We start from the raw sequence: 24950 nt of genomic DNA on the forward strand, positions 1-24950 counted from the left end.
CCTTTGCTCCAATCTCACAATTTTTCTATCATTCTATTTATTCTTTTGCTGATTTTTTTTATCACATTTTTTGTCTTGTATGCTTGATTTCCCTTTTCTTCCAATTTTTTATTGTAATTCTTTATAACCCCACTTGTTCTCGCATATGTTGCGCTTCACACGGAGGCATGTTCCCTACGATTCTTCTGTGCAGTTGCAAGATGCATACTTTCCTGTTTGCCTGCATTTACTTTTTTCTCAGGCGCACTAAGTCATCTGTGAATCAGGACTTCTCATTCTGTAACTCTCTTTGTGTGGAGTTACATGTTCTGTGTTTTTTACATGTTCAGCACTTCCTTTGTGTGCCCAGGTGCATTTCTGTTGTTCCTCAGCAATTCAGGACGGGTCTGCTTCTGCCAGTCAGAAATGGCCCTTGGGAAAAGGGGCAGGAACAGAGATGCTGGCAGAGGAGGAATTGAGGAGTGTGGGCATCGCTTCATTGCAAGTGGCATCACTCCTGCAGCATGGTTTTCATCGCAGGCCTCTCTTTTGCTGTTGTCTAAAGCTATTAGTTTTGTGTCCCATCGGCTTTTGGATGCCAGATGAATGCATGAGAGCTGAGAGACATGCAGTTAGTATGTGCTGCTAAGAAACTTTTATCACAGTAATTTATTTTTGTCGAATTACCACTTCCTAACAAGAATTTCTGGGTGAAATTTAGAATTGTCTGAGGAGGGATTGTCTTTGTCCATTTGAAGATGGCCCTGCTTAACCCTCTCTTCCTCCTTTATGTAAAAGCTAGAACATTTTAAAGAAGTTGAAATAGCGAAGATTAAGATGGAGGAGAAAGCACAGACCCAGAAAGAAATCTCTGAGCTGCGTCATGAGTTAGAGAGGACACATCAAGCCAAGTCTGAAGCCTTGATTTCTCGTGAAAAGAACGCTATTGAGAGGCTTCAAAAGCAACAAGAGGTAACGTTCCAAATACTGTTTTCTCAATCTAGTACAAAATGTTTCAGTGAGTTTAATCAACTGTTCTTTTATCTTTGGGAGATTAACCTTCAGATCTCACGTGGCTTAGTAGCAAAAACTCTGAGTTTACTTTTGTTCTCATAAACAGGAAAACACATTTAAGCAGCTGCAAGAATGCGTATGAGTAAATATCGAAGTAGAGCTAGCTGGAAAAGGAACAGTTCTGCAAGCTAGGATTGAAGGATTTAAATGTCACACATACTTCTAAATCTGTTTTAATAACTTGGCTGAATTGCTGTCACTGAGATTTTTTTTTTTTAAACAAAGTTGAACGTAACTTTTAGTTATACGATAAATTCAGTTGCGAAGGAGGACTCTAAACTAAATGGAATATATAGTGTGGGTGGTATGACTGCCATTTCTCTATGTCGTGATATGTTGAACAGTATTCATAGCCACTGTCCTTCCTGTAATCTAGCATCTTGCTTCGTTTCTTTGAACACTTTTGTTGAGGAGTTATTCCTTTTGGCTATTGACTCTTGGTGTTTTGCCCAAGTAGTAACTGTTACTGCAGCACACAGTAATTTTCCTATAGTTCTAAATTGCCTCTCCCAACCTCTGTTACTTTTCAGTTTTTGGTAGAATAGTTGCCTTGCCATTCTGTTGCCTGTTTGCCTAGACATCCCCTGGCTGTCTGCAGTAGACCTTCCTATCCAAGTAATAGCCATCCACGAAGGCTAACCACATTTTTGGGTTTTTTTGTTGTGGTGGTGGGTCATTTTGATGTTGTGTTTTTGGTTTTTTTTAATCCCCTGAGAGCACATGGTATTGCTCAACAGAGCAGTCATACAGGTCTCTATATAGAGATTTATATACCAGTCTCTATCACTGACCTCCTTCCAATCTGAAAATTAAACATTTTATGGCTATGCTATGAATTTCTTTCATGATTATGTCCTTAGAAGCTTACAAGACAACCACCTCTCTTACGCTATGAATCTTCAGTGGGCATGAAATTAATCCTGTAATTAAAAAGAAACTACTAGATTAACATACCCATCAAGTTTTGTGTGTGAATGTTTGGCCAGCTTCTGCACCCACTGAAAAGCATACGCTTCATTTACCTGGGGACTCCCTTAACGGAGGGCGGGAGCTCTGCTGAGTTGATGTCTGTTTACACTGAAGGTAGAAGGTCTTTTAGTCTTTTACTAAGAAACTTCATGCCCAGGAAACAGGACTTGACAAACTGCTGTATCTTTAGCACCAGGTACACCAGTTATGTCTTTTGTTGCTGTCAAGTGAGCAACTTGCAAACGTGGTACGAGCACCCGTATGGCAAAATAGTAATTTTCTTCTTCTTAGGCAATTATTATTTATTTGGACAGAAATAATGCCTTGTGTGCTTAAGGACAAGAAAGGCTATTTTTTTAATAAGGTAATACGTGACTTTTGGTATTATGTTCATCACTTGGAGAATCCCTTTTACAAATACATTTGATTTCTAAAGTTAAACTTCAAAATCTGCAAAAAAAGGACTACTAGTTGATTTAGTTTTAAATCATGTTTTATTAGGAGTTACTGGCATTTATTTTTCCAATTTTATTTTTATGAAACAGTTTTGCAAGGTATTTATTAAAAAAATTCAGATGTTTGAACAAGTTTATTCTGTAATTTTTTAAAACATTTTTTTCTTTCTGCATAGGTTTTTAGTCAGTGGTATTTCTTAAGAGTGTTTACAGCTAGCCAATAGTGAGTCCATCCAAAGCATTTTTACTCTCGAGTAAAAGGAGAAAGGGAATTAAAAAAAAGTTATTCTGGTTGTTTTTTCATATTATGACTGTGTAAGTAATATTTATTGGAGTAAGATAAATTCCCACAGAAGATCCTTGGAAGTTTGAACATGTTAAACAGTAGATGCCTGTATAAAGTGTGAAGTAAAACTCCAGATAATATTTTGTGGTTCAGATAGAAGCAAAGGAAGTATACGCTCAGCGACAAAGTCTACTGAAAGATATTGAAGCCATAAGGACCAGAGAGGCCGAACTGAAGCAAAGAATTGAGGCATTTGAAGTGTAAGTTGCTGAAGGGCACATACAATATGATATTATTGTCCCTTTTCTGGAAAGCATGCTTCAAGATGTTGCTGCTTCTATGACACTGACATAGAATATATATCCCAGAAGTTGTGGTTTACGTTTTGAGCGGTATTGTGTACTGTCGCTGTTACCAGGGATACCTCATACAAAAAGATGTTTTGGGTTTTTTCTGTTACTCCTCATCTCCAACCAAAAGAGTGCAGCATCACTTTGGAGGCAAGGAGTCAGATGTTGGCTTTGAAGTGCTTAAATTAAAACCAGAAAAAAAAAACCCAAGCCCCATGAAACACAGTATGTAATCCTAATATTCATGAGGCATGTGTATGATGTTTTGCTCCTTTAGTCCTGTTTGGTTTTGGTTTATTTTTTTGACTTGTCTGTAGTAAGATTAGTTTCCTTTGCTTAAACAGAAAAATAACTAAACCATTTCTGGCCAGGTTTGCAATACTGCTTAATGTCATCACTTCGTCATCTGTTTTTTATGGCAAAATGAATATCCTGCTAACCAAAACTCGGGGTTTTTTAACAAGCCAGCAGAGGGTGCTGGTAGAGCAGCATGCTCGGCACTGTCTCCTCTGAAGACTGGTGTGGGAAACTGAGCTAGGGTTAACCCGGGATAGCTGCTGCATAATTGATTGGTACTGGATTTTAAATAGGGCAGTTTAGTTCGTGTCACATCTCCCTTGTTCTTAATGAATTACAATGACAGGGTCTGATGATAATTTTAAATTGCTACAATGTTCCAAGCAAGCACAGTACCCTTTGATGTCTCTAAATACTGTTTAAAAAAAAAAGCACCCAAACCTGAAGTTTTGGCTCTGTAACTAGTCAATGTCTGTATATTTATGGCTATTTCAGCACTCAGAAACTTCAGGAAGAGAAGAATAAAGCTATTGACGAGGCACTTCGATGTCGAGAGGTCGCTGTGAGGAACATAGAGGAGACGTATGACCAAAAGCTTAACACAGAACTCTTAAAGTAAATTTTTCTTTTCTCTCTACTAGAACACGTGCTACTCCATGAACACAGAATAATAAATTCTATAGGATTTCTTTTGAAAAGTGCAGCAAAGCAAGGACTGTGAAAATTTGCACTCACGTTTTTGTTTTGATCAGCTTGAATCCTTTACCTTATTGCTGAGCTCTTTGCTAGTAAGACAAAATCTTCTGTCAGGTTCAGAAAAAGCTTGCTAGAGAAAATAATTCTGTTTTGAGTACAGGTTGTAGTGTTGCTGTAGTTTAAATCATAGAATCATAGAATGGCTAGGGTTGGAAGGCACCTCAAAGATCATCTAGTCCCACCCCCCCTGCCATGGGCAGGGACACCTTCCACTAGACCAGGTTGCTCAAAGCCTCATCCAGCCTGGCTTTGAACACTTCCAGGGATGGGGCATCCACAACATCTCTGGGCAACCTGTTCCAGTGACTCACCACCCTCTCTGTGAAGAATTTCTTCCTGACATCTAATCTAAACCTCCATGATTTCAATTTATACCCATTACCCTGTGTTGCCACGTGGGAAAGAGATGTGACATTATTTGTATGTTGAGACAAGCGGATTTGGAGCAGTGTTAGTGACTTTCTTTGACCACAGCCGAAAGAACTGACCATGTTATGAACGTTGAATAGGCATGGAGAGGAAATTAACGTTGAAGACACGTTATAGGTCTTTTTCTTGGAAAAAGGGTGAGGGGCACACTAGCCCATTGTACAGATAGATTTGCTCTTGCCTTAACCCCACCGCATTTTTGGAGAGGGAGTCTCTGATATTGGATCACCCTCTTCTGTAGACAACTGTCTGCCTGACCGTGGTTTCACATAGTTTGCTAAGAGATTCTCTTTGAAAGCGTAAGACATCACCTGTGACTGCTTTTCAGACAGGTAGCAGTGGGTATACCCCAAACTTTTGCCATCCCGCTTTCTTGGAGCGCCTTGCTCACCTGAAGGGGTTACGTGACGCTTCAGTGCAGGCGGGAGCTCTCGGCGTGTTACTACCCACGTGTTCGATGGCACGAAGCAGGGCTCCAGTCAGGCAGTCAGACCAAATGTCAGATGTATCGTTACCTTTCATTGCAAGCCAGTGAACAATAAGCATTATCTGTGCTAGTCTCTCTTTATTTGAATTACAGGGGAAAGATGTAAAGTGTAGTTTTTGATAAGAATGATGTGTCAGCTAAAACTGAGTGGATTTGAGGGTTTTGTCAGAGCACACTGAAATGCAACTAATTAACCCGCCTTGATGTCTTATTTTACCTAGTCCATACTAGCTAGTTACAAGTAATGCTTGTAAAGTCCCTTTGGTTCATGAAGAGGATCAAATTATTTTAAGGATGAACTGCTGCTTAGCTTATTTTGTCAACATACAAAATATTTCAGACATGCTGCAAATGCTCAGATGAAAAGTACCAAAGAGCTACCATTTAATTTTATAGAAATAACAATGGTTGCTAGAAAATGAATCTTTTCACTTCTGTGGTAAATATTAAATGCCATAACTGGGAGAAGGATCTGAGTGGTCTGGACCATTTGCAAAAATGCAGGAGGATGGATATGGCAGGATCTAAAAACCTTTACAATCTATGTCCCAGTCGTGCAAGATGCTGAGCTTTCTTAGCTCCTGTAAATTCCAGTAAAATTGAATGGTAATGTTGGATCACTTTGGATCTGGGAACAGTGGAGGAGCTGGGCAGTGCTCAGTGTCTGGCTGGTGGCCGGTGGTAGAGAACCCTTGGGGGGCCGGTATTGGGCCCTGTACTGTCCGGTACCTTCATCTGTGACCTGGATGCTGACACAGGGCATCCTCAACAACTTTCAACATGAGGCTTAATTAAGAGGGGTGGCTTCCAAAACAAATGTCAGAGTTTCAGTTCAGACAGACTTTGAACTTGGGGATTGTGCCAACATAAACCTTAGGAATTTTAACAAGAAGAACTGCAAAGCTCTGCGTTCGGGGCAGAATATCCTTAAGAAGTAGTATAAATGGGGAAAGGGAATTGCCTGAGGAGCCATGTTTCTGAAGGGGACATGGGAGTTACATCCAGGTTGACTATGAGCCAGCAGCATGCTCTGGCAAATAAGGCAAACAGCGTGACAGGTGACACTAGTAGCAGCATGGCCAACATACTGAGGGAAGTTGTTATCCCCTTCTGGTATTGGTGAAGGCTGTGCTAGGAATACCATGGCCAGGTTTGGGCTTCTCAGTTCAGGAAAGTCATGAAGAAAGTGGAGATGGCCTAGTAAAGGTCTGTCAGGATAGTTATGGGGACTACCAGACATGACCTCTGAGTTCATATGGCAGGGTCCATAAATTGTGGCTTGGGAGATTCAGCTTGGACGTGGCGGGGAAAAAGAGTGTACTGGGAGGGTAGTGCAGCATTGGCACGGGTCATCCAGGGAGGTGGTGGAATACACACCCTTTGAGGTTTGGCTAGGAAGAGCCACAACTGACCTGCTCTAGAGTTGGCAGTAGTCCTGGTTTTTGGCAGGTGGTTGAATGAGGTGATTGTCAGGGCCCTTTCCAACCACTTCAGTGGTGCTGCAATAACTAGTTTTGTCAATAAGTAATTGTGTGATTATAGTTTAGTCTGGGAGAGACTGGAATTTACACAAATGTACACGCATGGGCACACACACGTACTTTGGGAATACATAATTCTTTTTATTTCTAGATATCAGCTTGAGTTAAAAGAAGAATACATAGCCAAATCCAATAAAGTTACCGAAGATGAGAAAAAAAATAAAGGTAACCATCTCTCTGAGATTAATAAAGCAGCTGTTTATCTCTAGAGCTTTTAGTAACAGGTATCAAAACAGCGTTGCTACTAAACATTCATGATGTTCAGTAACAGTGCTATAAGTGACAGAAAAGCCATCAAAATAGTTTTTTGAAAACGTGTAGCAGGATCCAGTGACAGGTCAGCAACTCCTTGCTGTTGAGAATGCAGCGGGAACTGTGAGCTGCTGCTTCGCACAGGGGCTGCAAGGCATTTTGCATTTTCAGTTTCCCATCTTCTTCTAAGGTCCTACTAGCCCATTTGTTCTCCGACTGAACTTGGGAACAGCCTGGTAGCAAACCCATGAATGGTTGCCAGTTTCCACATTTGCTGTGCACAAGATGTTTAACTGAAGCTCGGGGAGGAGAGCTGGGACAGATAACATCTTTAGGCTTTAGAGTTAGGGACATGTGAAAGAAATGACACACCATGTACATATGTAATTGATGTACTTAATTCTAAAGGAGTATATGTGTGCGTATGTATGTATGCACACAGTGTGATTTACTTAATTTTGAGGAAGTGTGTGTGACATTCAGTCATTTTTATGTCTTGAATTAAATTGAATGTTTGGCTTAGCAGCTTAAACTGTTTTTTTGCTGATACAGTTTTGTACTGTAATACTCTACTAATTTTAATTCAGCATTTGTAATCCTCCCTGCAGAGAAAGCTATGCTTTTGCATGAAGAAGCCCTTGCTCTTAATTCAAAAAAGGAGGAATTCAAGCAAGCTGTATCACGCACAAAAGAGCTTGAGGTAATTGTAAACATGAATTTAAAGGAGCTATATTCTAATAATTGCATTTGAGTTACAGCAATTCATAAACTTCTACATTGTTCTTTATCTGCAGCTGGATTTGGAGTCCATGAAGGCCCAGGTTCTGTTGATAAATAAACAGAATCAGTTGTTGACAGAAAAACTGAAAGAGGTATCGGACTATCCTTTGCTAAAAGAGGAGAAATTGGAGCTTCAAGTGCAGAATAAACTACTTAGGCAACAGTTGGATGAGACTCGCAGTGACAACCAGCATCTTCGAGACAGTCAGTGTGAATGATTTAGTAATTTTCTTGTTTAGAAATAATTTTTCATTAAAACACATTCTTTGTATTATGTTTACTAGTGGTTTGCATTAAACCTCAGCTAATGTTTGTGTAAAAGGAAACAGTCCTTGACGTAGGTTTATTTTCTTCAAAATGTCTGTATAGTAGGAATCCTGAATTAAGGGGTAGCTGTAATATGAAGAATATCCATTTCACCCTTTGAAAAAAGCAGTGCATTCTTCCTAACTATAGCACAGTATGGTTAATAATGGTAAAAGAACATCACATTATTGTTTTTAAGTGCTTGCCTGACTATAGTTATAAAATGCCAAGTATTTTCATGTGTGCTTGAGATCACAGGGGTGTAAAGGTGTGCACCCAGTTACATAAGATACATATTTTTCTTCCAGAGTAGGACAGTCTGGGTCTAGTTCTTAAATGAATATGCCAACAAAAATTTTGGTCCCTTGATAAAAAGAAGATTAAAAAAACAAAAAAACAAAACAAAAAAAAAAAAAACCAAAATTCTAAGTACTTTGTTCAATCAAAGCCTTATGTCCTAAAAACAAATCAGCTTTACATTTTGAAGAGGTATCATGTAGAAAAGTGCACACTGGTTATTCTACAGCTGAGTATCTGAGTATTTCTCTTTCTGGGTAGAGCTATCCCAGCCCTCGGCAGAGCACCTGGCATGCCAAGTGGAGCTGAGGAGAGTGGAACGTTCTAGGAAGTTGGCGCTGGATGAATTTGAAAGTCAGAGGCAAATTTTAGAAAAGCAGCTACAAAGTGAGGTAAATTATTGTTTTTTAAATAATTTGAGTAACTTCTTCCTGTCATCTTGTTCACGTTTATCTATGTACCTGTTCATGCTGTTCAGCATGTAGTTATCAGACAGTTTGTACTCTGCTTACTTTTACGTAAACAACTCTAAAGAAAAAACAAAACAACACTAAAAAACGACCCAAAATACTCTTTCCAAGTCATTACATTGCCAGCACTGTTTTTCAGTAGGATACTATGTGTATGGTTTGGCTGGACCTGAAAAGCATTTAGAAAGAAGCGTTTCAGCCAGTTGAAATTACTCTTTTTGCTTGAACTATGCTGGGTTTTGGTTTTCTCTCGATTTCCTATAGGTTGAGCGTTGTGCCCAGTTAAAGACCCAACTGTTGGACTCTGAAGCTACTGTCTGGAAGTTAAATGTGCAGGTTGAAGAACTGAAACTGCAGGTGAAACAAACACAGGCAGGTTTGTATCTTATGCCAGAGCAGTCCTTTGTGAGGTTCCCGTACCTAAACAGTATAAGAATTTCCAGGAGCTTAAAAAAGCTGCAGTTGCATAGAACTGATATACCACTGATCGCAAGTTTAAAATCAGAATTGATTTAAAAGTCCAATTGAAAAAGCAGACACATTACAACTTCCCTTCCTTCCAGAAAACAAACATAAGAGGAAGGGAGAACACCTCTTCCTGAATATTTGCATGTTTTTCTTGTCTGTTTTTCCTCAGTATGAAGACATTTGTGTTTGGTGATAACATAATCACCGTTTTCCAGGAGGCGAGTTCTGTTTTAATGTGTTTTGATTCTTGAATGTTCATAATAATAATAAGAATCAATTTGAAATGGTATTGTATACCTTACAAATTTAAATCTAATTTTTTAAACAGTTGTTGTCAAGGCTAACAACTTGTGCACCTCCTGTGGACATTAGGAAGAGAGAGGCACTTGGGGAGAGTAATTGAGTCTGCTGAAAAAATGTAGTTCTAAAGATGCCTATCTATCAAATTGCTGATAATCAAGTATGATAAATTAAAGTTTATTTAATCTAAAAATGCGGAATTGAGTTCTGCGATGAGCATACATTATATGCAGCACGTGTGACACCGTAGTCCAGTACATATAATACTTCCTACTGTTCACTAGACCAATATGTACATTTTCATAAATATGGTACAAGTAGTGGTACCATTTGGAATTGGAAATTTGTTAAGTGTCAAAATAGCAAATACATATTTTAATCAAACGACTGAAAGTTCCACAGGGATATTTATTTTTCATCAGATTTAAGGATGTTATTGAAGAACCATTTACACAGAATAAAAACAAGGTGGTCATTTTGTTGAGCTGAAGCAGACAGGTGCAAGCCAGGAAGCAGACAGCCCCAAAACTTTCAATTTAACTGACAGTTTTGGAGAAGCACTTTTTATTAAAAAAAACCAGCAACATTATCTATGTGCAGTGTTGTTTTTCTCCAAGCTACTTTTTTAATCTAAATCAAAGGAAAGTTAAGACTCGTGGCCGGCCCTGTGTCCCTCACCCTTTAACAGCATGATTGGATATAATGTGTCCAAAGTGTTGACGTTTTAATTTTTAATTATTTGTTTAAACATAATTTAAGAAATAACACTGTAGAGTGCATACTTGGGTAGTTTTATATGGAAAGATTATCTATTTTAAAAAATCAGTGATAATTTTCAGCTGTGCAGCTACATTGAAAATACATTTAAAACAACCCATTAAAATCTCAAAGTTTAAGCCAATTCCATGTTAAAATAATTTTGATCAAGTAGGAATTTAAATGCTCTGTTTTACTGTTTCTGTTCCGTTATGGGTCTTCCTCTCCCCCTGTTTAATGTCGCTCACTTTCTCTTGCCATCATTTAGCTCTGGAAAATGAAGTGTATCGGAATCCAAAGCCTTCACTTGTGGATTGCTCCGTCCTTGACTTCACTCATGACAGAATTGTACCTCATGATATTTATGTGGATAGCATGTTCCTGAAGAATCCGGTGATGACTGATGCGGTGAAGGTAAATGCCGTGCCAAGAGTTGGCTATCATCAGCAGGTACAGCCATGCAGTGCTTCTCCGGATTCCGACCTGGAGTGTATGGCGCAAACCCGGGCTAGAATAAAAGAACTAGAAAAAGAGGCAGAGTATTTGGAAGAAGCCTACAGGAACTACCAACACAGAGTCATGCAGGATGCGGCTGCACGCGGAATGCATTTACTTCTGCAGTGTGCTGTTGGTAGGTCCCCTTTGCCTACCCAGCATGAACTTCTAGAGGATAATCCCAGCTCCCAGCATTCCCCCCTGAGCAGTCAAAGAGGCGAAAAATACATCGAAAAGACTGGGCAGGTTGATGTCTTTAAAACCCCCTTTACGCCACCACACAGAGGAGCGTCTCCTTCAAGACGCCTTTCTTCTACTCCCCTTTCCAAACTGGAGAGAGATCTCGGTAACAACAAAATTGCAGATGGTAAGTCACGATTGTTAATGTGGTGCGGTGCTGGGGTTTTGCTTATTGTTCCTCTTGCACTGTGGGAAGGGAAAGATGTCGCAGTGGTAGTCTTTCACCCATTGGCTAAGGGGCAGGAGAATTCAGCGGCAAAATTGGCTACCTGCTCAGAGTGTTGCTTCTTCATGGACACGAGTATGGGAGAGATACGTTGAGGGATGCTAAACACACCGAGTTCGGGTCACTTTAAAGATGAGAATACGCCATATAATTCAGGTGTAACTACAGGTGTAGCTGTAGGTTAAATTTCCTAATGAAGAATGGCCTTTGGGAGACCTCAGGAATTACCTTTTGCTGGGTAGTAAGCCCATCCCTAGCTTGAAATATGGGTCTGTACCTGCTTCTTCTAATACCCAGCATGGGAGGAATTACTTGGTTTTTGACAGAGGGGCTGCAGTTTATGGGGAACATAGACGTAATATAGGGTGATGGTAATCGTAGGCTTTGTGAGGAATAAGTTTATGATGGTGAAAGCTTGTAGAGGAGAACTCCCTCACAGGAGAGAGAGGTTAAGAAGAAATGAATTAAAAAACGAGCAGTACAAGAAAGTCCATGTTAAGATCTGGATGTTACTTGCCCTGTGGCAGTGGTGCCTGCACAGCCCAGTGGTGCCTGTGCTGTATCAACCAGCCTTGTCTGAGCAATGGTGGGACAAATAACGGACTAACACGAATTGTGGGGTTTTTATTCTGCAGACATCAGTGGCTCGTACCTCGCCTCTTCGCAGCAGAGTGTTGACCAAGTGCTTTCTCCCATTTCAAAGCCACGTCCTCTTTCATCTTCTGAGTCTGTTTCTTCCTCACCATCCAGCCATGGCCAGAAAATCAGGTAACATCATTTACAGAGCAACATTTCTAACCTGCTTTTTAAAGAAACGCTTGTCTAGCTGTTCATGGCGATAGCTGCTTTTACAATTGGTGTAAGCCATTAATCTTAGAAGTCAGAAGTTTCCTAAGGATGGGTAAGGATTTTCCTTCTTGAATATCGTGCCTCAAGAGGAACTTAGTTATTAAAAAAAAAATCAAACATTCCCCACCTGCCCAAATCCAAACACCTTTGGCAAATACGGTTCGATGTTTTCACCTCTGTTAAATTTGCTTCCTCACAGTGCAGAGTTATGTGCAGGGAAATACTTAAACCTCAGGTGCATTGGAAACTCAAGGTGATGCAACATTAAAAAAAAAAACCTGTGACAAAGTTAAACTTGATTGATTTACAAAGTGCGTCATTCCACTGTTATAGTTGAGCAAGGATGAAAGATTATTCCCAAGATTCTCTCTCTTGGGGTAGGAAATGGTAATGGCAGCACTGGCTCCAGAGCCTAAAAAATCCACTGCCATGGAAAAATGCTAGGCAAAGGATGAAAAGAACTTGGAGAGCGAGAATGTGGGACACCCGGAGCCCCTGTTGGTTTAATGCAGGTCCAGTAAATTGATAAATACCCATCACTGAAGCTTAGCTCAAATTCTGCTGTTTAAGGATATTAGTTAATGTTTAAGAGCTGTGCTTCCCAGCACTTCATGCTGCTTCAGCCAAGGTAAGCACTGCTTTGTTACTGTGTGTAGGTAGGAGGGGATTCGTTTGGTGTGCACTGTCCCTGCAAAGGCACACCTGACAGATACAAGTCAAAGTTGAGATGTTCCTGGGCTCAGGTCAGGCTGATTTTCTGTCTTTCACTTCTGTCACCTGACCGATGAGCTCTTGCTGATTGAAGCTGGGTAGTTTCTGCTTCCTGTTTGAGAATTTGAAGCCAGGCAGTTACACATTCTCACTTAATTTGTTAACAAGCTGTAATGCTAACTTTTATTTTTCCTCTGAAGAGCTTGTTCATGTGCCCGTGTAACTGTTTTCAGGGTAGGAATCTCCAGTTTCCTTTGCATGTGGTAAGGGGACGGGTAGCAGAACTTTTCTTTCTTTCATTTTTGGTTTTGTTTTTTTCCTTTTTTTTTTTTCTTTAAGATCTCTTTTAAGTAAATGAGTAACTTGGCAAAATGAAGCTGCATAAAAATGACTTCTCTTTCCTCTCGGTATCTCCTATTTCCATGTATGAAATGCTTCTGTTCTTAATGGTCATTGGTGCCCCCACTTTCCAAAACGGAGAATCTTGAATAGGTGTCTTCAGAAAAAGCTTGAGTATTTAAGTTCTTAGTGTTTCTCTCCTAAGAAGAGACACTTGAATTGGCCTTAACCTGCTAGCCATCATTCCAAATCTGGTGGCTGAAGAAAGAGCTTGTCCTGGGCAGCTCTACCAGGCTTTCTTATTTTGTTGTGATGACGTCCTCAATGTACATTTAATATAGAGAAGGTCTCTTTGGTGGTTAGAATCTGGGGAGAGTGCTATTGGCCTTGAAAAGAAGGTGTTGGGATTTCTAGGGGCTATGAAGTTAGTTCCTTTAAGTGGCAGTCTTGTCTTTCCCTGCTCATTCACGTGTTCTACAGTAGGTCCCTGATTTCCTGTGTTCCTGTGACAGACCCTACCCAGTGAAGGTTCAGTGCTAACCTGCATGTTAAGGTGATAAGGGAAAATGCTCTAATAGTGTGAGGGACTGTGCTTCTTTGGAGGATGTTGTAGAGCCCACGCTGCCTGAAGTGTGAACAGTATGAGCAAGTTGTGCCCAGACCCTGGCTTGTTACAGGTTGTAGTTGCTTCCTTGGGTCCCTTGGAAAAAGTAAGGGTATGAGGTCCCTTATACCAAATAATTTTCTTGAACTTGCTGCTTTCCCAAGACTTTCTTAAAGGGAAAACATTCTTCTGTGGAGTATTTTTTTAATTTCTTGTGCCTTGGACTGTTTTCTGTTACATAAAATATTTGAGAAATGCATGTGTGGGCTTTTCCAGTTATTTACTCTCATTAGGGAAATGCCACATCATTGATATGTATTGTGGGATTAGTTGATGACTTTGGATTTTAAGTGGCAATGGGAACTTCTTTAAAAGGAAAAGAAAGAAAATATGATGCTGTAACACCAGTAAGCTGTTACGAGTTAGACCTCTGTCAGTGGGGGAAAAACAATTGCCTCTGTGCCTACAGGAGCTCCTTGTTTATTTATGTTTTAAGATATGAGTGGTATGAAGGAAGCCAATAAACACAGACAGGAAGACTAGAGTTATAAGGCAGATGATTATCTAAACCATTGCTTTTTTTTTCTTAGGATGAGGAAACTGATTGTGAGGGTTGTTACCAGTTTTAGCCAAAAAAAGGAATTTTGGACATCAACAGAGTAGTTTAGATGGTGGTTGTTGTTTTTTGTTTAAGCTTTAGTCGAAGTTTTAAGCATAACTCAAGCAATCTAATCATTTTGTCTTAACTGGCACACCAGTACTGCTTTATGGAGTATTGATGCTAGGTACAGTCTGGGGTTTGGCTGCCAACTTTTTATGATGGAAGGATCTTAAAAACTGTTTGGAAATACGTGTGTTTACTCCTCTCCATGAGGCAGACCTCTCCAGTTTGTTGAATCTGAGGCTGGCTGTATTGACTGCCTTTCCAGCAGTGTTGCTGGACACAGTATTGAAGACAGTGGCAAGCACATCCCCAAACCTTGTATTTAACACCTAACCATTTCTGTGAAGGAAAGGCTAAAAGCATGAAGTAGATGTTCAAAAACTTGTAGTTCCATTTACTGTGTCGTATTTGTTTTTTTATGGGGTATTTTTCCCTGCTGACGTTGCTGAACTATCCTTCTGACAACGCAGATCTACTTGTTTGTCCCCAGTTTTACATTTTTATATTGCACATGTCTCATTGTGGGGGGTATGTTTGGTTTGTTCTCCACTTCTGCCCCGTAGAAGACCTGAATTCCTTAGAAATGGTAAGCACAGACGTATTTATGCCATGGTGAAGAGCACCAGCTGGTGTGAAGTAAGCTCCTTTGTCAAGTGGTGCTGCTGCTGAATGTCATTAGTGACCCCCACGCCTTTCGCTGTTCCCATTCTGGTCAGAATTCAGTGCCTGGGTGACGTGGGAGGTATTGTTCTTGCACATTATCTTTCTGACGAGATAAACGGGGATTTAGAATGAGGGCGCTAACCCTATTTTTCACAGCACCCAGATTTTCACCCCTGCGTCTGTGTTTGGCCAGACATCTAATCCTAATACATTTCAATCACATCTGTTAAGACAACATCAAAGTGGGAATTAGACTGTAACACAGAGCCTAAAAAAGTAAAATTTCTTAATTTCAGTTGACAAAGTGTCACACTTCATTGTATTTCTCCTTTCTCTTTTTTCTTACTCCTTTTTAAGTCTTTTGAGAGTGTATTTTGTTTTAATGTAGTGCCTTTATGTCATGTACAGGACTTGGGGAAAGACTGCAGGGAGATGGCATCAGAGAGATAGAGCTGACTTTTGGTGAAAGTTAGGGAAATGCATTTAAATACCTTAACTTTTGACTCAGAAAGTTAGGGTAGTTCGGTTGGGTGGGGTTTATGTTTGGTCCAGTCTGTTGTTAACGTGACGAATCCTGGTATTTAAAACTCAGATGGCTATTTGCTTAAAAGTTTAGGGTTTATAAATATTCATTTGATTCTGTTCTTTCTTCCTCTTTCAGACCTCGTAAGCAACGAAGAGATAAACAGGATTTCAGTGATACCCCCAAACCGGAGAAACTGGTGTATGAGGACCTTGAGGAACACATTTCTTCTCTTGAGTGTAAGTTCTAGTGCATTTTAGAGGGCTTGTTTAACACCTCGGGGCTTAAAGGGTGTAGGACAACTGTCTTGCTTCTCTAAGACTCTAGCTGAAGAGAAAGATTCTGACCGATGTTGGAAATAAGAAAAACAGGCTGTCTCAGGTGATGGGGGATTAATTTTCTCCCTGTTTGCATCTTCAGAGGAGAAGGGTGCGTCATGATAAGCAGGCACCAAAATCGAGCTGGTTCTGCCATTTGGGACCGTGCTTCTTGTTCAGAAGTTTTTCGTACCCTGGTTCTGATTAATGCGCGTAGGTCTGACGGTTCTTTCAGAACGTCTTAAAATTGGGTAGGATTATTTGTCTTTTCAGCGGCAAAGTGTGCTAGTGTGTGAACTTGAGGCTCGTTGTATTTGCTGCCTAAAGTAAAAATTTCAAGGAGTGTCCATCATGGGCCGATATCGGAGCAGTATTACCAAGTCGTAATTCTGCAGGTAAGTTTCTGCAGCCATTGCATATTACTCCTGCCGATTTTTCCTTCAGTAACAGAGGCTTTAGCAGTACCATGAATTAGAGTTACTTCAGAAGTGTGTGTGAATGTGTGAAGAATGCTCGCTGTTGTGCTGTCATTAATCAGCATCTCTGAGTAGATGTGGAACGTTTGGTTCGGTTACGGACACGTGAATTTTTATTCTAATCTTTGTTTTCTTGGAGATCAGCATTTTATGGGGGTACTGGTGGATGAAAAGTTGAACATGAGCCGTCAGTGTGCGCTGGCAGCCCAGAAAGCCACCCGTATCCTGGGCTGTATCCAGAGAAGTGTGGCCAGCAGGTCGAGGGAGGGGATTCTGCCCCTCTACTCTGCTCTGGTGAGACCCCACCTGGAGTGCTGCATCCAGCTGTGGAGCCCTCAACCTATATTGATCGGTTGGAGTGAGTCCAGAGGAGGCCCTGAAGATGCTCAGAGGGCGGGAGCACCTCTGCTATGGGGACAGGCTGCGAGAGTTGGGCTTGTTCAGCCTGGAGAAGAGAAGGCTCCGGGGAGACCTTATAGCCCCTTCCAGTACCTGAAGGGGCTACAAGGAAGCTGGGGGGGGCTTTTTACAAGGGCCTGTAGTGACAGGACAAGGGGGAACGGGGTTAAACTGAAAACGGGGCGGTTTAGATTAGATATCAGGAAGAAGTTCTTCCGGGAGATGGTGGTGAAGCACTGGAACAGGTTGCCCAGAGAAGCTGTGGATGCCCCACCCCTGGAAGTGTTCAAGGCCAGGCTGGAGGAGGCTCTGAGCAACCTGGTCTAGTGGAAGGGGTCCCTGCCCCTGGCAGGGGGGTTGGAACTAGATGATCTTTAAGGTTCTTTCCTACCCAAACCGTTCTGTGATTCTGTTTATTTACATTTCTGCACCCTGCTGACTGCAGGAAGAAGTTTGTCGTTAGGTGGTGGTTTGTGTTGCGTGCTACAGAATGTTTCCTTCTCTGTATGCTGCAGTCCAGCCTGCAGGGTCACTCTTCAAAAACTTGTGCTGTAACTGAAGTGCTGTGGGAGGAGGAGGACGATAAAAGTTATCTCACTTTATAGCCATTTGTATATGGAGAGAGAAGTAGAAGCAGAGTTACTGGCTTTGTTTCTTAGCCGTTTAAGTGGCTGAAAAGTGTTGTACCTGAGCAGCCTCATCTCCCATGAAATCATGGGTTTATTGAAGCCATCAGTGAGGAGGATGTGAACAGCAAGCTAAACACCTTGCCCATTCCCAAATCTTGTTAGGTCTGTCAAGGAGGGAGACGGGTGGAGGCACATCATTGGGTGGCATAATCACATGCACAGTTGGTGAAGAGATTGTAAGTATTGTAGGGGAGAGTTGGAATCACCGACATCCAAGAAAATACTTTGAACTGGTGCGAGTGTTTTCCTGGGGCTGAGGCTGGGCTTATTCTTCCAGCTGTGGTCCGGCCGTAGGGAACAGGGCGCGATGACCTTGCTCAGTCTCCTGAACCTGTGAGGATATGGCTTTTGGGGTTTTAAAAGCCAACCAGCCAAACAAAAAGGATACTGTTTGTTTAAACAGCCAGTGTGCTGGCGATGTTTAGTGGTAACTAGCAGAAGCCGATGACTTACCTGCATTTCTCTGTCAACTTTAACTGGGTACATTTGTTGTTTTTTAATTTATCTCATTCAGTTTTCTCAGCTTTACGTGCATTATAGGAATGTGCATGAGCCTGTAGCCACTGATGGCTTCAACTCATCTCATATTTTAATTAGGCTTAGATTTGTTTAGTTTCGTATGAGAGACTTTTAGGAATACGTCACATGTTCCTTTTTTATTTTATCACCCACGAGAATCGACCGGCCCTTTCTTGGCAGCCAGGACTGAGCAGGTGCTGTGCCCAAGTAAGTTGCCACTGTATCGCGTGGTGATGTGTGGTGGTCGAAAGAGCAACCGTAAGAGTTTGCACACGGTGATTGTACTTTAGTTGGGTCAGACTGCATCAAAAGGCAGTCTCAGTGTGTAGGAGGAAATCAGAATGGCTGGAAAGGGGAGAAGATAACCCAGGAGGAACTGGGGGGTGGGGTGTAAGAATGTAAAATCGAAAAAGTAAATGTAGAATAAGATATAATGAAGGATGAACTTTATAAGAGTAGAAAAAATAAATGGAGTAAAGGAGATAGGACAAGGGGTAATGGGTTTAAATTGAAAGTGGGGAGGTTTAGATTGGATATCAGGAAGAAGTTCTTCCCAGAGAGGGTGGTGAGGCACTGGAACAGGTTGCCCAGAGATGTTGTGGATGCCCCATCCCTGGAAGTGTTCAAGGCCAGGCTGGATGAGGCTTTGAGCAACCTGACCCAGTGGAAGGTGTCCCTGCCCATGGCAGGGGGGGTTGGAACTAGATGGTCTTTAAGGTCCCTTCCAACCCAAACCATTCCATGATTCTATGATTCTACTGTGTGAGCTCTAGCAAGAAAAGATTGGAATTCTTGTTGGCAGTAATTGCTTGTAGTTGATGTGCTTGTCTTAAGGAAATGAAGCATCTCTGCCACTCTCCACTACACGAAGGAGCACCGAGAGCCCTACCTTTTTTCCTTTTACAGAATGGCTAACGTAAAGGTGCTTTGTACTATGTCAGTTTGGGTTTCTTGTTTGTTTGTTGCTGTGGTTGGCAGACCTTTAGAAATTAGATAAAACATTTAACAGGAAGCTGTTTGTGAAAGGAATTTTTTGACTATTTAAACATTGCATACCCTGAAACATACTGATGCCTCATACAGAAATAATGTTGTTGTTGATAACCTTATAATTTAAACCTGAAGAGAGAGCAAAGAAAATAAAGTAGATTTTCTTTTGTGTGATAACCCATTAATTTGGTCTTATTTAAAACATACATAGAATCTGCTTTCCTAGGCGAAGCTAGTAGGACTTCCTGGTGCCCTTGTAAGAAACTGAAAACATTCTCATAACTGTGCTAGAGTGACTGCTTGGCAGAGATTTTCTGTGATGCTTTCACCTGTAACTCGTTTAAATAATTTTAACTCGAAGAGATTCAGACCATTCTGAGAGAGAGGCTGATCAGTTTGTGTGTCTTGTCTCTTTGTGCAAAATATTTTAGTTTTATTGTATCATGGAAAAGAAAACTGCTTGAAACCTTGATAATATTTAAAGTATGGGAAATTGATGTTTTCTGTACCTTCACCCAACACTTAATGAGATATCGAAGGTATCTGTAGAAAGCTTGGGAAAATGGTCCCGAGTATTCAGGTTGGCTACGTCAGACTTTGTATCTCTTTTTGAGTTCTCCCGTAAAAGGGAGGTAATGGCAGTCTGCAGACCTTGCAGATAAGTACTTTGGGAGCAGTTGAGTGTCGTGGCAGTGATCGCAGGTGTGAAGTGCAGTAGCTGTGTGTTTCTAAGTTCAGGGCCATGTGACACAGGGAGAAAAAAACACAGTGCAGAATATCTGAGTTAGCGGTATCCATCCTCTGCACTGAAGAAGGATCCGAATGAAAGAAATAGCATGTGATCCAGTACTTAAAGGTTGTTTTATGTGCCTGGAAAGGCCGAGCTAAGCTTGGACATGGAATTTCTCTGTGACCTGTATCTTGATTATGTAAAGAAATGAAAACATTTTGGTTTTCTGTTGTATATTTATTCGTGAATCTGTTTTGGCTTTGTAAACAGATGTGTTCCAACAGCTCATTGCAAAACTAACAATCCTGCAATTAAAGCAGCAAGCACAGCCTATGATAATTCTTAACCCCCAGGGAAATGGTCAAGTTGAAGGGAAAATGCTCAATTAGTGCTGATATTTATGTGTTCCAATTCAGCCATTCCCACACTTTGTGTCTTTTGCTGTGCTCCACTATTGTAATTACGAAATAATGAAGCCATTGTTCGAATTTCTTCTCCAGATCAGGGGGACATTCCAGAGCAGTGTGAAAGTGATGCCTCGCATCCGTCTGGGGACATCGTCAATGGAAACCATGTCACAGCCACTGCGCCAGCAACAGCCACTCCGCTGCAGGACTTCGGTGAGTTCTCAGGCTCAGCAGCGTGTGAAGTGTCACGTGTCTAAAACAAAAAGCCAGATATTTAACATTCTGTAGGTAGGTACGCTGGCGGGAGGGGAGAGGAAATGCTTCCCAAAGTGCGAGTTAAGTAATAAGGTGGAAGGAACTCTTTCTTCTGCTTTACTGCATAAGGTGGTCTCTCTCGCCCTGGTTTTGGTTAAATTTGGGGTTGATTTAAACACATTGCCCCCCCGTCCAGCTTCTGGAGAGGTGATTTTTTTTTTTTTTTTCCCCCTCATTAGGATAAGTATTAAATTTTATTTCTGCTCTTGATAGAAACGAGACTCAAAAGGTTTTGCTATGTTTTAAAGTTTTGTATGTACAGCTGACCTGGATTCTTTTAATTTTTCTTGACTCTGTTCACAAACTGTATCGCCACAATGCTGTTTTAATTCTTTGGGTAGTGTCATCATGAGGATGACTTCAGTGCAGCATATGCTCCTCTTCTAATTGTTCTAGATGGAAGCATTATGATTATTTTAATTAGAGAAGAGCTTTCTAGCTTCTAACGATTCCCAGTATTTCGTTTGCCCATCTAATTACTATCTGAACTATGTTCTACTTGCACAGCTTTCTAAGTGCACTGCTCACATCAGCAGTGTGGCCTGTGGTAACTTTCAGAGGCCCTTCAAGGGCTTTGCTTTATCAGTAGGAAGAATCTTGTCCAACCCATATTGCAGAGAGAGAAAGAATGTAGCAACACCAACTTTAGGATAACAGAGACTTAATTAGAAGGTCAACGGTAGGAATGAGAAGTGCACGGAGAAATTCGTAAACTCTCTGGCTCTACTGTTTAACTCTTAGCGGGTCACATACCAGACTAAAAATGTATAGAGGTGGGAAGAAACATCCCCAGATGACCAAAAATGACAACTTTGGTATACGTATAAGTGATAGATCCAGTTGTTTTTCACTTGCTACTAACGTCGTGCAGGAACCTGTTCCGTATTTGCACGCTGCTGTAGTCAGTTACTGAGCTGCGTAAATCAAATCACAGATGTTGCAATAACTTTACACAGCGGTGCCGGATCAAAGGCAGACAGAAGAACAGAATAGAGAAGTCGAGAACAACTTGGAAGAAGAAAGGAAAGCGAGAGGAGAAAGGAGCGAGGGAGAACAGCAGGAAGCTTTGGATGGAGAGCAGACAGAAGCGGAGAAGCTTAACGAAGAGGTGGTGATGTAGCATTCTAATTTCTGATGGTAACGCAGCTTTGTAGCGCCACGTATCTTAGGGCTGCTGTGTGTGTTACTTGGTCAAAAACAGGTTTTATTCTTCAAGGGAAGGTAGTAGAGGCTGAGGTCTTTGGTGTACTTGGGCAACAAAGAGCCTCGCTAGAATGTCATCTTACGCCAGGTAGCTTTTTCACTGGAAACAGATAGGGTTTTTCCATGCTTCATGCAACTGGAAGCTACAGTTTTATTGCCAGAACCTAGGAGGCAGCTGTCACCAGGCTATTGGAACAAGCGTTGGCTTTCTGGTCCGGGCCGCTGCTGCGGGACACCACCAGAACACATCCGTGTCCGCCTGTTCATTAGCCGTATCAGGGTATCTAGGGAGCTGTCTTGGAAGTAGAAGTTATAGGGAGGCCTTAAGGAGTTGGCTTAAACACCTTTGAGCTGGTGTAACGTATTGAAGTTGTCTTCTGGACTTCCTAGGACCCTATAAAACTTGGGGTTTGCTCCCTCCCATTTTGCCTTCCCCTTCCCGCCCTTCATCCTTGGCTGGTCGGATGCAGTGCAGTGCTGACCAGATGTGCTCCTGCTGTCCCCTTCTCCAGCGGCCCCGCCCCTTCCGGAATCTCGCATACCCCCGTCAGCTCATCTTCTTCACGCAGCTGCCATACGGCCTCCGGCCTCGCAGCATCCCAGACGTTCAGGCAGGGCTGGGGTGTCACTTTTGGACTCGAACGTCACTTTTTGAACTGAAGCAATAGCTTCATGTAACAAATTTAATGCTGCTCAGGCCGACGCTTTTTTACCGAGGTTGATGTGAAATCCTGCACGTGGTGCAGGTGTTCAGGTATAAAAGGCATTTTTCTTGAGCTGATCAGTACTTTTAGTTTTGATTTTGTGTCTTAAAGTGGATCCAAGATTCGCCAAAAATAGATGAAGAAAAGGAAGATCAAGAGGGAGGAAAATTTGGGAACAGTCATCCTGGTGCTGAAGATAACTTCAAGGATCCTACTCCAAATCCATTAGAAAAATACATGAGAATAATTCAGCAGCGAAGAGAGCAGGAACTGGCAAACAAGGTGATTATTCTCCAAACCCAGTCCCAGGACTGTTATGGGCTGAATTTATGTCTTGCTAAGATAGGCTTAACAATATTCTCGTTCTTTCCTTTTTCCTCTGATGAGCAGCTTAGTGTAACAACCTGCAGAGATGAGTGTCGGGGTTGGCACTGCAGAAATGTGTTGATTCCAAACAAACAAAAAAACCCCCTGAAAACTCTTTTATATTTTCTTTTTTTCCCCTGGTATGCTGGGGGGGGACTGCTAACGTGTTTGGCTTTTAGGTACCCGGGCAGTGTTTAAATGGAAACGTTCTCAGTGTTTAGTTTAAGCAGTGTTTAAAAACAATTTGGATCTCCGTAGGCCGGTCTGTGTTCCACCAGCGCATCTGATAACGGGATTTACTCTGGCAGAAGGGGACGTTTGGCCTTGAGGAACAGGTTGGGTGCATGGGGGAACCTCACTTGGCTGGCAGATCCCCGCATCCTTTTATTCCACCATTGTTATCCAAACCTGGCTGTCCAAAGCGTCATTGTTCCAGATGCAGGGCAGCATCTGTAGGAACAGGGTTCTGCTTGCTCTCAATTGGGTGCCCCGCGGCCCCGGTGCCGTTAGGGAGAGACACTTAAACCTTGACTTAAGCAGCAGTTACAGAACGTGCGTTTTCCTGTTGGCTGCCAGGATTTAAAGAAAGAAGAAACAGGAGCAGCGTCGCCGACAGAGGGACTGACATCTAGTGAAAAGGATGACAGGTACGGCTTGTACACGACTGTCAATCGCTTCTGTTACCCTGCCTCAGCAAGTCGTCATGGTGTGAGTTATGGATGAGATGTGTCTGCCTGCTGAAGAAGCAGAATAATGTAAACAAACAAGTAATCGGAAGCAAACGTGTAGGAAAACTTGAGGGTCCTTCCAGTTTTGGACAGGGAGGTTACACACTATGTGCCATTCAGACCTGGGACCTCCATTCTGGGATGTGTTGCAGTAGCTGTGGCAAATAGAATCACAGAATGGTTAGGGTTGGAAGGGACCTTAAAGATCATCCAGTTCCACCCCCCCTGCCATGGGCAGGGACACCTTCCACTAGACCAGGTTGCTCAAAGCCTCATCCAGCCTGGCCTTGAACACTCCCAGGGATGGGGCTTTTTCTCTGCCACTGAACCACCTCTGGGTTCTGTCACAGCGAGCGGGACTGGGACTGGGGGAGTTGTCTCGGGTGACAATCCCATGGGTGCACGTCCGGGCTGCCCGGCGCAGACGGTCGGTTACTGGCACCGAGCCTGGCTGTGCTCTGCCTGGACCACTCCTGCCCTCAAACAGACCCCACACCCCTTTGCCAGCGATGGCGGGTGGCTGCAGCGAGTGCGAGTCACTGCAGCCGGGGCAGCGCCTCCGCAGCCCTCCGGGTGGGAGCAGATGCGGTTTGCACTTGCCGATGTAGCAGACAAACCGCTCCCACTCACACGGGTGTAGCTGCACCCTCCAGGGGCTCTTGGGCCGAGCGGCCCTTGGCCTGGTGCTGCTGGGCTGCTACCCGTACGGGGCTCTTCCTGCCGGGGGGTGCTGCGGGAGGGGTGGGGAGGTGCGACTGCCTTTTGGTGGGCGACATGGCCCACAGCCTCACCCCGAGAGGCTTATTTATTTCCTTCAGTTTGCTGAAGCAGCAGAACGGCAGCGTGGGCGGGCACAAAATGCCACCGGCGAGGACGTGCAGGCTCTTGCGCTTCGCCAAACTTCAGCTTTCTCTCCAGGACAAGTACTTGAGGTAAGAAACTGCTCTGGACTCACGCTACTTTCTTTCCTTCCCTCCATGCAGTGCTGCAGGCATTTCTCATGGAGACGTGGACGAAAGCTTCTGGTGAACAACAGCTACTGATTTTTTTTTTTTCATCGTTATTACTGCACTAAAAATGTCTTTAAAGCAGCGCTCTCTCTGTAAGAATTTGTAATAAATGTTGGGCACAAAGATTGCAGGCTCGGTAACTATAAATTAACAAGGCGGATCTTGAGCTGTCTGATCGCTTCCGTCATGGACTTCGTGTGGCTGTGATTTGCTGTTAGTCCGAAGGAGGCCCAGGGTGGGGCGGGAGGGAGGACAAAGCCCTGGCCTGTTCCCATAGGTGGGCTTCGGCACCGAATTCCTGCACACCTCAACCGCTGTCTGAGCAGTGCTACCCCCCAACAAGCCCTCCAGCTGTTGGAAGCCGCAGGTCAGAGCAGGAGCGTGCAGGGAACGCACTGTTTGGTCCCCGCCGTGCGATTTTAAAGGTGAGCCCCGGCCAGGGAAGCGAGCATGCCTGAGAGCAGCCGCCTCTCGTGTGTCGCCCTGTCAGTGTTAACCAGCCCAGAACGGAGAGATTCAACTGAAAGTGCT

General features: G+C 42.6%; 1 protein-coding gene across 1 annotated transcript in view; it reads left to right on the forward strand.

Moving 5' to 3' along the window:
* The window catches only part of OFD1 (oral-facial-digital syndrome 1), a 31536-nt gene extending 7098 nt beyond the window's left edge, over positions 1-24438 (forward strand). Inside the window, exons 7-22 of the mRNA XM_010149893.1 lie at positions 778-951; positions 2917-3023; positions 3906-4025; positions 6715-6788; positions 7484-7575; positions 7670-7859; positions 8520-8650; positions 8993-9104; positions 10521-11114; positions 11849-11981; positions 15705-15805; positions 20187-20306; positions 21365-21516; positions 22427-22597; positions 23258-23328; positions 24393-24438. Of these exons, the coding sequence (XP_010148195.1) occupies positions 778-951; positions 2917-3023; positions 3906-4025; positions 6715-6788; positions 7484-7575; positions 7670-7859; positions 8520-8650; positions 8993-9104; positions 10521-11114; positions 11849-11981; positions 15705-15805; positions 20187-20306; positions 21365-21516; positions 22427-22597; positions 23258-23328; positions 24393-24438 (2388 nt within the window). The remainder of the gene's footprint in view (positions 1-777; positions 952-2916; positions 3024-3905; positions 4026-6714; positions 6789-7483; positions 7576-7669; positions 7860-8519; positions 8651-8992; positions 9105-10520; positions 11115-11848; positions 11982-15704; positions 15806-20186; positions 20307-21364; positions 21517-22426; positions 22598-23257; positions 23329-24392) is intronic.
* Positions 24439-24950: the final 512 nt, after the last annotated feature.

The sequence above is a fragment of the Eurypyga helias genome, unplaced genomic scaffold (genome assembly GCF_000690775.1).
Source record: "Eurypyga helias isolate BGI_N326 unplaced genomic scaffold, ASM69077v1 scaffold29534, whole genome shotgun sequence".
Classification (NCBI taxonomy): domain Eukaryota; kingdom Metazoa; phylum Chordata; class Aves; order Eurypygiformes; family Eurypygidae; genus Eurypyga; species Eurypyga helias.